This window comes from Mercenaria mercenaria, chromosome 4 (genome assembly GCF_021730395.1).
Source record: "Mercenaria mercenaria strain notata chromosome 4, MADL_Memer_1, whole genome shotgun sequence".
Lineage (NCBI taxonomy): Eukaryota > Metazoa > Mollusca > Bivalvia > Venerida > Veneridae > Mercenaria > Mercenaria mercenaria.
The window spans coordinates 100301496-100319204 of NC_069364.1; the positions used below are offsets into that span (position 1 = coordinate 100301496).

General features: G+C 35.2%; 1 protein-coding gene across 4 annotated transcripts in view; it reads right to left on the reverse strand.

Moving 5' to 3' along the window:
* Positions 1 to 1305: 1305 nt before the first annotated feature.
* The window catches only part of LOC123552518 (uncharacterized), a 94631-nt gene continuing 78227 nt past the window's right edge, over positions 1306 to 17709 (reverse strand). For all 4 annotated transcript variants that reach the window (XM_053542040.1, XM_045342234.2, XM_053542039.1 and 1 more), the window contains 10 exons: positions 15989 to 16202; positions 15334 to 15420; positions 13944 to 14129; positions 13491 to 13580; positions 11932 to 12091; positions 11403 to 11572; positions 9884 to 10051; positions 9319 to 9421; positions 8829 to 8996; positions 1306 to 7347 (listed from right to left, as the gene is read on the reverse strand). In XM_053542040.1, coding sequence (XP_053398015.1) covers positions 7211 to 7347; positions 8829 to 8996; positions 9319 to 9421; positions 9884 to 10051; positions 11403 to 11572; positions 11932 to 12091; positions 13491 to 13580; positions 13944 to 14129; positions 15334 to 15420; positions 15989 to 16202 — 1483 coding nt within the window. In that variant the 3' untranslated portion in view covers positions 1306 to 7210. The remainder of the gene's footprint in view (positions 7348 to 8828; positions 8997 to 9318; positions 9422 to 9883; positions 10052 to 11402; positions 11573 to 11931; positions 12092 to 13490; positions 13581 to 13943; positions 14130 to 15333; positions 15421 to 15988; positions 16203 to 17709) is intronic.

Sequence of the window (17709 nt, forward strand, 5' to 3'; positions counted from 1 at the left end):
GTAGATGACCCCTATTGATTTTTGGATCACTATTGAAGGTCAAAGTCACAGTGGTCTGAAGATGGAAAAACATTTCCGGTCAGTAACTTTAGAACTATTTGACCCAGAATTTTGAAACTTGGACATGCAGAATAGATGACCCCTATTGCTTTAGGGGTCACTCTATTAAAGGTCAAGGTCACAGCAAACAGAACATGGAAATCCATTTCAAGTCAGTAACTTGTAAACCATTTGACCTAGAACCTTTATATTTTATGGGGTGATAGAAGTTACAGAGTAGAGACCCCTATTGTTTTTGGAGTCACAACATCAAAATTCAAGGTCACAGGGGGCTGAACATAGAAAATTCTTTTCAATCAATAACTTGAGAACCACTTGGGTCACAGGGGCTTGAATATGGAAAACAGTTTCAAATTCATAACTTAGAACCATTTAGCCCAGAATATTGAAACTGTGGAATGATTGAACATGCCAAATAGATAATTCCTATTGCAGCCAGCCATCAGTGTCGCTTTGACTTTTGCTCCTGTCTCCTATTGACTTCCTGCCTATACGGCTATGCATTGGGGGAGACATGCGCTTTTCTACAAAAGCATCTTCTAGTTGTACTTTAGTATTAATGTTGAATAATCGAAGGGCAACAAGTTGATGAAAATTCACCAACCTGAGCACAGAGATGCACCTTCTCTTGATAGTAAAGCTTCCTATAAAGTTTTGCTAAATTTAATGTGTGGTTGCTGAGAAATACTCTAGACAGACATTATTATAATTGTATAGTGCTGCTGAATAATCAAAGGGCAGTAACTCTGTGAAAACTTGCAACTGGCACAGAAAGACAATATATTATTGATATAATAAGTTTTCTAAATTCCAACCAGTGGTTGCTGAGAAATACTCTGGACAAGAATTGCAGGACGGACGAAGAAGGGACTATGTTACCCCTTTGAGGAGCATAAAAATCTTTAAATCAGTGTCTCAAAAAGATCCCATTTTGGCTAAAACCATGAAATTTTATGCCCACAAAATGTAATGATTTTACAGTATTTCGTAGACATACATATTTGTAACTTTCTACTAAGTAGGGATAAAAGAATGGGAATTTTGCCTTTTGAATCTTGGTAGCTATCTGATGGAAATATTCCTTTCACAATCCAGGGTTGGTTACCTATTCAATTTTGTCATATTCTGCCCTGTAAGTTATACTTTAGAAATTCACACAAAGTCCAAACTATGGCACTCTACTACCAAATGATGAATGCTGTAACTGGAATATCATAGACAAAAATACTTTCTTTTTTCAAATAAGATTTATTTTCTCATAAAGTGCTGACTGTGTATACTGGACACAGACGCTGACAATTCTTTCCATATTAAGTGTGAATAAATACTCGTAAAAAAGTGAATGCCCTCATTTGTTGTAGAGGAAATTTGCAAATCAATTGCTTTGTGTATCTTTACCAAGAAATAATTCATAAAAGTAAACATTCTGAGCTTGCTTTATGACTTTCCATCTGCTAAAAACATCTTAAGGTAGTGCATCCATAATATTTATCAGCAATTTTTATACATTTATCCAACCAACACTGTCGTATCTTACACTAAACCTTATTTATCCCGTTCGACTTCGCGCGAGTGTAATAAAGCCATTACATAAAAATGATAATTCACTAGTGTAATAAAACTTCGACGTCGACGTTGTTTATGGTATAGGAGATGTTGGTCAAGTTGACTTGTTTATATAGTAAAAGAAAGTATATTTGTTAATGTTTCGACATGAAAGGATAACATGTGATAAAAAGAATATTACATTTGTGACTTTCCACACAGAATTTATTAAACTTGTTGAATAAAATTAATAAAACGCTCGGCAGAGCCTCGCATTTTATTCAACTAGTTTAATAAATTCAATATGAAAAGACACTCATGTAAAATCCTCTATCTATATATTCTTGCATCTCATTTCTGCATTCTTCTGCCATTTGTGTAGCTCCACATGGATATGTCCATACCATGATGGCAATGCCTAAATCTAATACGGAGAATGTGCAACAAAACAGAAATTTCCAATTGTCATTATGGATGCACTTCCTTAAAAAAGTTTATTATCATCTCGAGTGTAAAATTTATTTATTTATTTTCAAATACATAAATATGAAAGTTCTTGTAATTTGCAAAACACGGATGATACTACACATACAAACATGTACCACAAAAGAGACTATTTTACTTCAAGGATGATATTTCAAATTGCTTTGCATAGATTAAAACTAAGCATTTTTAAAATAATTACTTGACTGTATGTCTGGCTGTGCATGAAAATAAAGTTTCTACAAGTTTGTTTGTTTTGGGTTTAATGCCGTTTTTTTCAACAGTATTTCAGTCATGTAACGGCGGGCAGTTAACCTAACCAGTGTTCCTGGCTTCTGCACCAGTACAGACCTGTTCTCCGCAAGTAACTGCCAACTTCCCCACATGAATCAGAGGTGGAGGACTAATGATTTCAGACACAATGTCTTTTATCAAATAGTCACGGGGAACATAAGAGAACAATTTGTTAGGGGCATAATCATATATATCCTGTTGGTAGTTAAATCAAAAACATGTAATAAAAACAACTTTTTATCTTGAGTTAAAGAAATAAACTGTTCAAATGTCAACAAAATGTATCTAAATCTAAATGCTGTACTACAAAATGAAATGCTGAACGTAACACAAACGTTTAAGAGAAAATTCTTCTGTAGCTTAGAAAATATTCCATCAAGCATAAATACAAGTTCTAAAGTTAATATAAAACCTAGTATGGAGACCAGCATCAGCATCCTTCCCATTGGTCAGTTTAAAGAATTGGCTCCAAATCAACCAATCAGATGCTAGAGTTTTGAAACTGGTTTTCAATCTCCGCTTTATAACCTTAAAACTTAGTTTATCATCCTTACTTGCAAGTTATATAAGTATGCGTAGAAAGAAATACAGTATCTGCACAACAGGATAGAAACACATAACTAAAGTATAAAGTACCAAAAAAAAACATACTGTAACATATATATCTAACCTTTCTCCAACCCTATTTAAGGTGTCAACTGGCAAGTTCTGTATGACCATGCATTCTTGTTTGCTAATATGGCACTCTTTGGTCATTAATGGAGAACATGGTTTTTCTGTACCAGCGGGAAAATGATTTAATCATAGATAATTCTTCACTGAAAGGAATTTTCTGAAAATTATGGGTCCACCATCTAAAATGGTTGTTTTGGTGAAAAACTTTCTGCATCCAAGAAAACACACAACACCTTTAAAAATAGGATGTTTGAAAAATCTATTATTGCATAATGGCAATATAGTCTGCATCCAGAACAGTAGATTAACTCTACATACATCATATAAATATTATTTACCCTTTTGACTTTTAAAGTTAATTAAATACTGGTGAACAAGACTATATTGCCCAGCAATAAAAGTCCCCTACTGCAAAGGCCAGCTATCTGCTGCCATGGGTACATATTTTTAAACTGGAAATTACTGCAGGTCCTACTTTTGTCATAATTTTTGACTTTTTGTTGATACAGCAACAAAATAAAAAGGACATGCGTATTTCTTATGTTGCCATCTACCCTTTGTATTAAAGTGTTCTTGCCACTTCTGTTGTCATAATTTTAGGACTATTAATTGCCACAGCAAATTTTTCGATATTGCAACTAAATAAAAAGATACATATTTATTATCCATGTACCAAGTTTCAAAACACCTAAAACGTTAAAGCAGCATCTCATTTTATGTGACTGGACAGTTTGACTAACAGATGTGGTGGTGGTGGGATTGGGGGGGGGGGGGGGGGGGGGACTAAAGATATTTGTTCATTTCTCTCAATAATGAAATGAGAAAAAAAGAAGAAATCACAAATGAAGAAACCTAGACTACTGGTAAATATGAGATTCTATAATTATGCTATTTTCTTTATATACAAAAGAAATAAAATCATTTCAAACAAAAAACAAAAATTTGCTAAAAGTTGAAAAATACAAAAATCTGAAATTTAAATAACCTATGGATACTAAGCACCATTTAACAACAGAAAAGTGAAACTAAATGCACAAAAATAATTGCCATACCAGGCATACTAAGTGGAATACCAAAAAATAAAAATACACGGCAACAAACAGCACATGGCTCTGTTCATATATTTCATACATCAATTTTAAATCTTCAGTCTTAAAAAAAAAAAACACCTACAAAACTAAAGCTGCATTGCTGTCAATCTATGTGAAGCAAACGTTTTTCAAGTGACACTTGTTTTCATTGAATCACATAACCAAACAATATGACAAAACTTTTACATGCAATGAGTCATTTTGGAAAATTTGCTGGTTATACTAATGAAATACTTTTTAATCTTTTTACCCTGTCTATTCAAATACAAACAACAGACAAATTTTCTTGCCCACAGTATTTTTTGAGAATCTGAGCCAGAAAGTTTGTAATTTTACAAATAATATATGCACGTTTTTTTTTTTTAATTTTCATGAATGTCAACTTTGTAATTTACATAAAATATATGCATGTTTTTATGCGACAATTTTCATAAAGGTCAGTTTTCCAGTCTATACCAATTGCAAATACAAAATCTCAATATCATCTCAATAGTAAAATTTTGTTCAGTGAAATATAGATATGTATGATTAACAATATAACACTTACAGTGTGAGTAACACAGAAATAACAAACATCTGATTATATAGCAATAACATAATGCACCACAAATTACAACATATAAAGCCTATTTATATGTTAAATTATCATCATAAATATGCCAACGATCTTTAACATGATATGTTAACAATGCACCAGCAACAATAAGCTACAACAAAGCATAATTATGTGTATCCTATATACTTCTACATGGCAACCACCATTATATGTTAACAGATTTGTATGAAGAAATATGCACAAACACTGCAGAATAAATATTGCATGGCATAGGGAGAGAAATATTATTCTGGCCAAAAAATGAGGGGAAAGTTCTTGATGTGAAACTTATCTTTTTTTACAACATATGTCAACTCTCGTAAACAATAAGTGCAAGGTCTTTGGACTCAGTAAAATTCAAAATGATTTTACAATAGGACAAGAGGTCAGTATCTCACACTTCTGATGGGTAAAATTTTACACCCACACTGTCATGTAATTTTTGGTGATGTTATTAATTTATCATTCATTCAGTGTAAATACCTCGTTTAAAGACGCTTAGCTAGTTCTTAATAGAGAAGTATATGCTAATTTTTCACGAGAGTAAAACTGCACTCATACCCTTGTACAATATCTATTTCACAGAACATGTGGATATTTCTTGCTACAAAAGACTTTAACCATTTTCATTAACAGCATTAAAGCAGAGCAAGAAGGTAGAAGCATTGATCACCTGAATACAAAATTCAAATAAATAATAGTAAGCACCGTGAGGATGACATGATTACTGTCAAGAAACAAAATATCGCCTGTGGCAAAGCTGTGGGTTGACAATATTCATGTCAACTGCACTGGTGAGTGGTACTCATTTTAATATTCTTAAAAAATACATACCCCTATAAAATTTAAATTTGACGTTTGAAACAATTTTGTAACATTCAAGATTAAACCTATTTTACACAAAGATATGTTATGTTCTCAGCCAATCAAAGCAGCTCATGAATTAAATGATGAAAAACAATGTGTTTTATATCTTACAGATATATAAAATTAAATATATAGGCTACCGTATTTTCCCGAATTAAGGCCCCCCCTCTAATTAACGCCCCCCACCCATTTTGGAGGGGAAAAAAGTCAACAAGAACGGGAAAAAATCACCTACCTCATTTTTATGAGTCCACATAATAAGTAATTTACAGTACTAAAGTCCAATATATTAAAAATTAAACACACTTTTAAACAGTCCATGTACCGTAAGTCCAAAACATTTGCACTAAGTACGGTACGTAACAGAAAATTAAACGGTAAATACATTTTTGATTTGTTTTTACACCACTCGCGCACACGCTTCCTGCCGACTTTAAACAAACTTGCAGCAATGTGTTTACGATATACCCTTTTCTTCGGCAGTTTTAAGAACTTTTTAATTTAAAAGCAGGCACAGCAGCGTGTCAAACCATTGACATTGTGTATTGCACTATTAGCTACCCGCATGTACTAAGGAAAATGTTATCGGAGTACACAGCTGTTTGGGTCATGACGTAATGTGTAGTGTCGCGAGCGTGTCAAAAAGCCAGACATGGAATACACGAGGTACCGTATTTAAATGCATAAAAGACACACTGCATTAAATTGGATGCCAAATAATTACGTTTTAGGGGGATTAAACAACACAGAAACACTTTACAGCTAGTTTGAACGATGTTTTTAAGTTTTGTAAAAATTTTCATTTTTTATTTTTTTACCCCAAATAAACGCCCCCTCTTTGGAAAATGTAACGCCCCCGGGGGCGTTAATACGGGAAAATACGGTATCTTTAAAACGTGTTTCAAAGGTGGATAAACTCTGTCAACAGAAAATATTTCTTTTTTATAAATTATCAAAGAAAATAAGAAAATAGTTTTCAACAAGCAGTATCACAACAAGGAATTAACACATGTGGATTTTCTAACAAAGAGACAAACAAAACAAGACTTCCAACAACAGTGTTACTTAGTGACATGGCACCATCCAAATTAAACAGATACAGTTACATATCACAAGCCTGAGCACTGTTCTAATCAACCCTTGCAATCCCCGGCAGTTTACCCCAATTTTTTTTTATTTGGATTGCTCGAAACCCTTGATAAGTCTAGAATTTAGAATTTTGTGCATTACCTTGCCACTTAATTTTTTTAGAATTCATGGCCAGAAAGAAAAGGACTGTTTTCACTCAACTTGTTATTACACTTAATTAATCTACAATGAAAATATTCATGTGGAGTACACACACATATTTTATGCATAACTGTCAGACGTCCTCCATCCAAATCTCCCAGGCACACAATAGGGACAGTCTCAGCTCAATTAAAAGAATGTTTAACACATATTTGGAGAATGTAACAGCAGGTTCGGAGATGCTGTGATTCTTGGTAAAGTACGCCTCCCTCTTGACAGCAGTTCTGTCTATAGTAAAATATACCCTCTTTGATATCTCCCTCTTGATAGCATTTCTCCCTCAAATCAAATATATTCTTCCTTCCTTTGTTTACAGTTCTGGCTGGTAAACTATTCCACCAGGTCCAGCAAGGGCTGTCTTACCCATAAGGTCAAGGTCAATCTGTCTTGCTGCCTGACGACCCTCAGAAATTGCCCAAACTACTAAAGATTGGCCCCTTCTACAATCTGAAGACAGAAAATACAGTAAGACCCATTTATGCTTGTATAAGCTCTCTTTCACTGGCTTGTCAAACTTTTCACTTGTATCTTAATCTACATCTATGAAGTAGAACAATCACTTTGCTATCAAAACAACTACAGAATATCTGAAAATTGCGTTTCAAAGGCCTGGAAATTTCAAGTTAAAGACATGAAAAGAAAATTAAATGACAGCTCAAATAGAAAATAACTGAATTGACATAACATACACTGGAACCGTTTGAACAACTTTGGTAGAAGACCACCTGAATTCATTTAGTGGTTTTAGAGGAGATGCCATTTAAAGAAACTTCATGCTCAGGTGAGCTAAAAATATAAAACAAACGGATTTTATTATTACACTGTGCAGGTCAAAAACACATTTGATCATGGTCTGCACTGACTGCTATTCAGTCAGTAAATTTTTAGTAAACATCCTATTGAACAATAAATGGTATTGCCCAGACTGAATGATGGACTGGCCTGTTTTAGAAATTTAGCAGGCTAAAGGTTACAGAGGTGTCATACATGTAGAAAAGACATTATTTAGCATCAGAACTGACAGAAGAAGTCTTCTGTTGATTTATATATTTTATTATACCAGATTTATATAGTGCCCTTTTCATGATAAACGCGTTCAAAGGTGCTTAACACATACTGCAGCCACACAGGGCGGGAAATCATCCTCTACTAGTACAGACACAGAGCTATCTGACCAGAGGGACAGAGTGAGATAAAGTCCCCAGAACAGACAGAGAGAACTTTTCAGATACAGATGTGTCCGGCTAACTTAGCCTAGCTATTTTGATTAGACAGTCTGGTTCTTTAATGTGCCCGGTGTATAGCACCGATACACCCGAAGCCATCTTTCCTGGGAAGAACCAATACAGGCCTCTAGTTAGGTGGGAGACACTCAAGAGCATCTCAGAAATTTCCAGTGCCTGGACCGGGATTCCAACCCCGGACCTCCTGATTGACAGTCAAGCGTGTTACCACTAGACCACCGGCCCACCTAGATAGCTCTATGTGATTTTCAACATTGTGATTGCTCCTTGATAATACATAAATGTTCATAGTTTCTTTTCATGTTAGTCTGCCAGTGATGTTAAAAAGAAACAATGGATGTCACAAATAGTGAAAAATGCCACCCAACTCACCCTCCACCTTTCCACCCTGAGTGAAATGCTCTTGCCTGTGAATTGGGTCCTTGCCCCGAGATCTTCGACTAGGAAGTATACAACAGACTATTGTATGTAACAAACTTTTTCGTCATGCATACAATATGCAAAGTTTCAGTGAAATCTCTTGAACCATTTTAAAGTTGCAGCCCTAATACAATGTGTTTCAGACAGACTGACTAATTAATGAATGTACAGATAGTGTAGCTGCTACATGCCTCCCTTAAGGGGCCATAGAAATAACTATCACCAAGACTACTCTCCAGTGATAAATGATGTTTAATAACGTACCTCCAGCTGCATAAACATGAGGTACACTGGTGGAGTACTTGTGTTCTGGTGTTTGTATATTTCCTCTTGGGTCTGTTTTCATGGACATTTCTTCAATCACCTTCTTCTCTGGTCCAAGGAAACCCATAGCCAGCAATACCAGGTCAGCCTTGAAAACCTTCTCAGAGCCTGGAAAGGGTATTAAAGATTTAGGAAATCAGTTTTATATACACATACCATTTCCTATCCCGGAAACGATAATGTATTATACATACATTCACTACTCTGAACTACTCCTAATGTATGCCCTATATCTCTTTAATAGCTCTCAGTACTCTACCAAGTATCAAAAGCTGTCAACAGCAAACACATGTCAAGAATATAATGCTATACAACTCAGTTACAAACTGCAACCTTTCATTTGGTCAATTCTACTTTTATCTTAGTGTTAGACTGGTCTACAGTTTTATAACATTTAGGATCAGACCCGTGTTTTTATTAACATATATACCTGGTATCTCCTTCATATCCCAGCGACCAGCCTCATTCTTCACCCACTCTACCATATAGGTCTTGATGCCACATACATGACCTTTCCCATCATCCAAAAATTCCTAAAATGATTAAAATATTTATTTCATACTGGTACTGATCAGCAAAATTTCAGTTCTATTATTTGGATTAGTATGAAAGTTTGGGTGAAATTGACTTTGTGGTTTAAGAGGAGATGTTCTATAAAGACATTGTGAATGACAGACAGAAGAACAACAGACATACAATGACTCTACACAGCTCATCATGACCGCTTTATGCTCAGATAAGTTTAAAAGATAGAAACTTCACAATTGTCTGACTTTCAAACCATGTGAATTATTGCTACTGTCTATAAATAGAGAGAAACTTGTAACTGTCAGTACTTATTGATGTCAGCTTGATTTTAATAAAGTTAAGAATTATATGAATAAAACTTTAAGTAAAACTACCTAAAAAATCTTTTACAGTAAAAGTTTTATTTCTGTAAAACAATTTAAAACTACTACATGTAGTTAGAATGAAGATATCTGATAATAAATTACCCTGCTTGCTATATTGAAGATTCTAGGGTCTCGTCCATATTTAATTTCTACTTCCTCATGCCCATAATCCATCTTAAACACACGTGGGAATGTTGGCCATGGGTTGCCTGGGCCTCGTGTCTTTGGTGGTGTAGGTAGAATCTCAAATGATGTAATTGATTTTGCTCCCTAGAAAAGACAACAGAAAGCTTGTCTTCACATGTTTTTACAGGACTGCTGAAATAATTATGAAACAAACAACAATGGTTGCATTAACCTCTCTTCAATCTTCCTTATCCAGATACCTTTTCAATGCCCTAAAATTATCTCAGATTCATCTCTATAGTATGCATCATGTAAACATATACACTATTATGAAATCAGGAATTTTCATAGGGGCAATATATTTTGTGGTTAAGTTAATCCACAAAATTAAATACGGGTATGTTCAAAACTTGAAATCCATGAATTAATATCCCTTAAAATAAAATATCCATTAAAGCAGCTGAAACCACAAAAATTGAATAACTATACATTAATACATTTTATTACATGTTTTTCAGTGAATTATCGAACTAATAGACTGAAACATATCTCATATTTTCAGTGAAAAATATAAAATATAGTTTTTCTTTGACAAGAAACTATAAATTAAGTGAATTTAGTCTGAACATAAAATAACAAGAGCTGTTTGTGGACAGCAACGCTCAACTATGCAATACCCTTGTCAACTAAATGAATATAACTTGAAAAAGGGGCATAATTTTGTGAAAATGCAAAATAGGGTTATGGAACATGTACAATGCATATCAGCTCATGACAGTGGACAAGTGTATGAAGTTTCAATCCATTTCCATTAGTGGGTACTGAGATACCAGTTTACATACAAAAACTTAACAAAAAACTGCTATGTCGAAAAAGGGGCATTATTTTGAAAAAATGCAGAGTAGAGTTATGGAACCTGAGCACTGCATGTCAGATCATGAAAGTGAACAAGTGTGTGAAGTTTCACTCAATTCCCATTAATGGGTACTGAGATACCAGCTTACATACAAAAACTTAATCAAAGCTTTCTAAGTTGAAAAAGGAGCATTATTTTGTAAAAAAGTAAAACATAGTTAAGGAACTTGTGCAATATAACTGAGTTTATCAACATGAATAAGTGTGTGAAGTTTCAATCCACTGGTTACTATGATACCAGCTTACATACAAAAACTTAACCGAATCAGGGCGCGGACACACGGGCAAGTCCAATAGCTCTACCTATTCTTTGAACAGTCAAGCTAAAATGAAAATTTGTTTGTTTTACATGTAAGATCAAATATGTTTCACTCATGAACACCATATCTTACATTTTAACTTGTTGCATCTTGCATTTACTCGTGAAAGATATTTCAATTTTAGTCTGAAACAAACAAATATCCTCCCAGGTCTTATACTTTAAACTACATATTGATATAACACAGCCACTTAACATATAATATCTAATTTTAGACCATAACAAAGTGAACTGCCCTAAGAAATAATTAAGCATACATACATGTCTAAGTGAGGTAGCTATACAGTCACAGCCAGTGTCACCACCTCCTATAACGACCACGTCCTTATCTTTGGCGTACAATTTCAGGTATTCTAACTGGTTACCCTGCTGTACTTTCTGCCAGGTTTCCAGGAATGTCATTGCAAAGTGGATTCCTTCCAACTGTCTCCCTGTAATCACATTCCAGGTATACCATTGGATTTAATTTTGCTATGAAACACTGTATTTTTCCAGAACACTAATCAGTAAAGATTATGGCTAATTCTAACACACTGCCAAAGTTCTTTTACATTTGACAGGTTATCTTAAAATCATGTTCATTGGTTACACTTTCTACAGCTTGAAAAAGGCACACACTTTTTCTGACATCTTGCTTGGATAGACATATTTTCTGTTTGCTCTTCTAGCACTTACTTTCTATGCAAACTCTTACAACAGTATATATACATTAAATATTTACTTATTTTATTCTAAGTTTAGAATGAATAATGCTCAACATTTGTAACAGTTTCAGTAACTATATATATACCAGGAATTGGCAAGTCTCTCGGCCATGCAGCACCCATAGACAGCAGCATAGCATCATACTCTTTAGCTAGCTCAGAACCCAGCTTGTCTTTACCAATCTCTACTCCACTAACAAATGTTACACCCTCATCTTCCATCAGTTTTACACGACGATCTACAACCTAGGTAATTAAAAGTTTTAAGAATGAATATCCAAAATACAACACACATCAATACAAGGAACAAAGATCTATAGCAAACTTCATGTAGTTTCACTTTCACCTTTCACACTTTCCACAAAAATGTATTATACCATTGAAATGATTCGCTATTTGGCCCAAAGTGAAACTAGAAACAAGGTACAAATACCAATGCGCATACTGTATTTTCCTCAAGTTTTGGGACTAAAAAATAAAAAAGATTTTTTTTACTGTCCCAAAATTTAATTAGAAAAAAAATATTCATAGAAAACAAGAGCTGTCTCCATAGGATGACACATGCCCCCGATGGCACTTTGAATGAATAGTTATGGCCGATGTTAGAGTTTAGGACCTTTGACCTATGGAGCTGGGTCTTGCGCGCGACAAGTCGTCTTACTGTGTCACACATTCATGCATAGTTATTTTAAAATCCATGCATGAATGACAAAGATATGGACCAGACACGCCCATCAATGCACTATCATGAAAAATGACCTTTACTGTCTAAGTGTGACCTTGACCTTTGAGCTACGGACCTGGGTCTTGCGTGTGACACGTTGTCTTACTGTGGTACACATTCATGCTAAGTTATTTGAAAATCCATCCATCGATGACAAAGATATGGACCGGACACGCCCATCAATGCACTATCCTTTAACGTCTAAGTGTGACCTTGACCTTTGAGCTACAGACCTGGATCTTGCGCGCGACACGTCGTCTTACTGTGGTACACATTCATGCCAAGTTATTTGAAAAATCCATCGATCGATGACAAAGATATGGACCGGACACGCCCATCAATGCACTATCCTTTAACATCTAAGTGTGACCTTGACCTTTGAGCTACGGACCTGGGTCTTGCGCACGACACGTCGTCTTACTGTGGTACACATTCATGCCAAGTTATTTGAAAATCCATCCATCCATGACAAAGATATGGAACGGATACGCCCATCAATGCACTATCCTTTAACGTCTAAGTGTGACCTTGACCTTTGAGCTCAGGACCTGGGTCTTGCGCGCGACACGTCGTCTTACTGTGGTACACATTCATGCCAAGTTATTTGAAAATCCATCCATCGATGACAAAGATATGGACCGGACACGAAAATTGCGGACAGACCAACAGACCGACAGACAGACGGTTCAAAAACTATATGCCTCCCTTCGGGGCATGAAAATTCCCAAATTTTAGGGACATCGCTTTTACCTGGGATAATTAGAAAGGCAGTCAGTGAAAAATGTAAGACCTCTTACATGAAATTTATAAATGTAACTGCTTATGTGAGAAACAATACCTTTAACTCTAGCTAAGTAGAGAGTAAATGGTTTTCATAGTGACGGATGTAAGAAAAACACTACATTTGGTTAATAAGCTTACCTCCTTTGACAGTTTCATTGATGGAATACCATATCTCAGCAGTCCGCCAATCCGGTCATTTCTTTCATATACAGTCACTAAATGACCAGCCTACAATTAAGAATATCAAAGTATACAATGTAACTAAGAATCATGCTTTGAATTTTAAAATGGGGTTGTTTGAAATCTAGAAAGTGTCCTCATTCTGGTAGTAAGACTTTTTAAAGGATTCTTTTTCTTTACATATATCTACACATACAAGACTTTTGGGACATACAGAAGAGCAGGTAGACAGTAAAATAATCATGAATCAGACATGGAAGGAAAAATGAATTCATATGCAAAAAACTCTTCTCGTCCACAGTCTGAACTTGTGACCTCTTCAATTCTACCCTATGGGCTAATCAAATGGATTTCTGTTTTCATTTGCCTATAACAATTACTAAATCTACTTGAAAGCTTTTAGAAGTATACCTTATTCAGTTGTTCTGCTGCAGCCATTCCTGCAGGTCCACTTCCAACAACTGCGATCTTTTTGCCAGTCCTCACTGAGGGTACCTGTGGCACAATCCAGCCTTGTTCAAATGCATAGTCAATGATGGTGTTCTCTATATTCTTTATGGTTACTGCTGGAGCATTGATACCTAGTACACATGCACCCTGCAATCAAAGCGAAAATTCTGATACACAGTAGGTAAAAGTAGCACATAAAGTGTTTTTATTATGTAAATGTACTTATATATTAACCAATTCAAAACACTTGTTAGGCATACACATTTATAAAACACATGTAAAAACTATCTTCTGTGGTTTAACTTAACACACATAACAATCTACACAAATTTTCTTCACGAACATGTACATACAGATATGCTTAAGTAATGCCAGATGGAACCACTATAGAATTTATTTACAGTTTTAAGGTTTTCAATAAGATTTCAGTTCTAAACTGGCTACAGCTTAACCTGACAGGTTTTCAGAATTTTATGATCAGTTCTAGGACTTTTTGTAAATTCCCAACATGAGCTAATGAACAAATAACTTCAAATACAGTACTAGACACCAGATTTAACATCATATCCCTGACAGGTATGCCTAAAGTTAAAACTTTATTCTAATATGCTTTTCTCTAAAAACACTCTTACGCCACAATGATGTCACGTTAACGTGTGGTGACGTCAATGTTTTTGTTGCGACCAAGAAAGAGCGCTACTATATTTTATCTACTGTTTCAGATTAAGGGCATATTAGAATCGAAATTATAGCAAAACTGTGTTTTAACATTATTTATAAACTCGGGCGGTAATACGTCGTACAAATAATTTAACTCTGGCTGCGCCCTCATGAAATTATTACGCCAAACGTATAACCGCCCATCGTGCATAAATAGTGTTAAAACACTCTTTTGCTATAAATTATTTCTTAACTACTCAGTAAACCTGTGAGATGCTCTAATCTCTTCTATTTCAACAATCATGTCATTTTACAATAGTGTTTAAAATATGTTTAAAGTATTAAAAACTCTCGATTTTCCCCTAAGTAATTGAAAACTTTCCAAGATGAATAACTAGGTAATACTTTGACCTAGTTAGGGTGCTGACCCAGTTATCGCTGTATGTGCCCTTTTCATGACATGCATGTACCAGGGAGCTCCTAGAGGTCTGAATTGGTAGTCATGTAATCTTCCCACTAACTGGGTTGGCTTAACAGAGAACCAATGAGGAACAAGTAACAGAACACCAATTAGAATCAAGTTAACAGAGAACCAATGAGAAACAAGTTAATATAAAACCAATGAGGATCAAGTTAACAGAGAACCAATAAGGCACAAGAATCAATATGCAGTAAATGGTGAAAAACTGACCTCACATGGAGCTGGACAAACACGTCCTGTAAACTCCGGGAAATTGTTGGTCTGCAGCAGCTGGGCTAGTGCTTCCTTCCAGTTACCCTGTCATAGAAATTTTATAAGTGAGTAATTAACTCCACATCATTCAATCTTTTGCTTTTGCACAAGGCAATATAGTCCAATGCATAACACACTTCAACAAAATTTCTTGTTCAAAGGCATACTTTGGTTGGTTTGCAAACTTTAACAATCTTAGCGAAAATTTTCTTCACTTGATGTCTTAAGCTCTATCAAAAATTTAAAACATCATTATTTACATTTTCTATTAGTTAATTTTTGCATCTTAGAAATTTGGAATATTCACAATGTACAAAATTACATACCCAATCTTGAATATTACATTTAAATCAAACCACTATTAGAGATTAAATGAAGCTAAAGGTAAATTTCAAGTGTAGTCACCTTACAAAACAATTAACATATTAAGCACCGTAGAATTTTTCTGTGACAAAATTTTAAGAACAGTTAAAACATTACATAAACTAAATCACAAATTTTTCAATGGCAATTACCCCAAGCAAGAAGACCTTTTAAAGAATATTTGTAAAATTTAGGAAATGCAAAAATACTTACTAATACAATATTTATCAGAGATAGCTTTATAACATACCCTGAAAACCAGATCATTCCATTTAGGTATGATGTTTCCGAGAGGACATCCATGGTCAGATTGGCAGAAAGGGACCCCACAGTCCATACACCTGGCAGCTTGTACCTTCAGCCCATCCTTCACTTGCCGGTGATTGTAGATCTCTTTCCAGTCTTTCTGACGTACAGTGGCATCTCGGTACTGGTATGTGGCTCGCTGGTACTTCACAAAACCTCTACAAACATACAAGCAAAGGTGAAATCTCAAATTCTTTTCAACATGTGGAATAAAAAAAAAATGTTATTCTGATTGCGATATTTTAAGAATTTTTCATTAAAGTCCAAAGAACTAATCAAAAATGAAACTATTCTTTTATTAGTATCAATGGAATACTCTTTTTACATTTCCTACCTCTATCCAACCAGTAATGTCATATCTTACACTAAACCCAGAATCTGGCCATGTTCACAAAATTTTCGATCTCAGCTGAGTTTGAGTTTGAAATTTTAGTATCAATTTTACTTAAACTTCAAGGTTAAATTCCAACTGAGACTGACCACCAATACTGAATAGCTACTTGAATACAGTTATTAACTTAAAATTTAGTTTTAAACATGCCATTTAGATGTAAACTAGAAGGTATGTCTCCCTCCTATGTATACCTTTAGCTCTGGTGGCCATTTTGTGCAGCGAAGCCGAACGTGTCGGTGATATGCACAACTAGGCTTTGTACTGATCACTCCTGTGAAGGTTCGTCGAAATCTGTCCAACAGTTTGACCTGTGAAAGCCGGACAATATTTTTCTATTTTGAGCTCTGGTGGCCATTTTATGCAGCAAAGCGGAACGTACCAGCGATATGCATAACTAGGGTTGGTACTGATCACTCCTGTGAAGTTTCGCCGAAATCCAGCCAGCAGTTTGACCTGTGAAAGCCGGACAAGATTTTTCTATCCTTAGCTCTTGCAGCCATTTTGTTCAGCGAAGCTGAATGTGTCAGCGATATGCACAACTAGGCTTGGTACTGATCACTCCTGTGAAGTTTCATCGAAATCCGGCCAGCAGTTTGACCTGTGAAAGCCGGACAAGCTTAATGTGGACGGACGGACAGACAGCAAAGGCAAAAACAATATGGGGGGAGACATAATGACAAATAAAGTTTCATTATCAAACTCAGCTAAGAATGAATGTTCTTTCTGAACATGGGGCCTGGTTGTAATATCACTGCATATCTGTATACAGCAGAGGCATTTCAACTATTTATCTATAATATATTTTTCTTTTTGATATTCAATCTGTCCCCTGATTTCTGTCTTCTGTGAAAATCAACATGCTCTTAAAAATGCCTGACATCAGCCCAACACAGATGTTCTGTGAGAAATTTCAAAGACTAAATAAATGAGAATTTTATTCATTCCTTGGGGTTTTCTGTGTGCATGTAATTTTGTTTTAGCCAAAACAGCTTTTTCATGGGGATATAACTTTTTGGATTTCAAATATTAAGCATAAGATGTATGGGAATTTTATTTGCTCACCTGCATTTAATCTGGATTGATTCAATAACTAAATCCAAGAAAATTACACCCCATGAATATGAATTTTGTTTTTGTTGGGCGACTTTCATGCTTTAATGCTGGTGGAAGACCCCCAGATGCCCAACAGTGCATTATTTCATCATGGGCAAAACCACCTACCTTCCTTAAGCCTGCAGTATGGCTTCCTCTCATGAAGATTTCAATGCCCC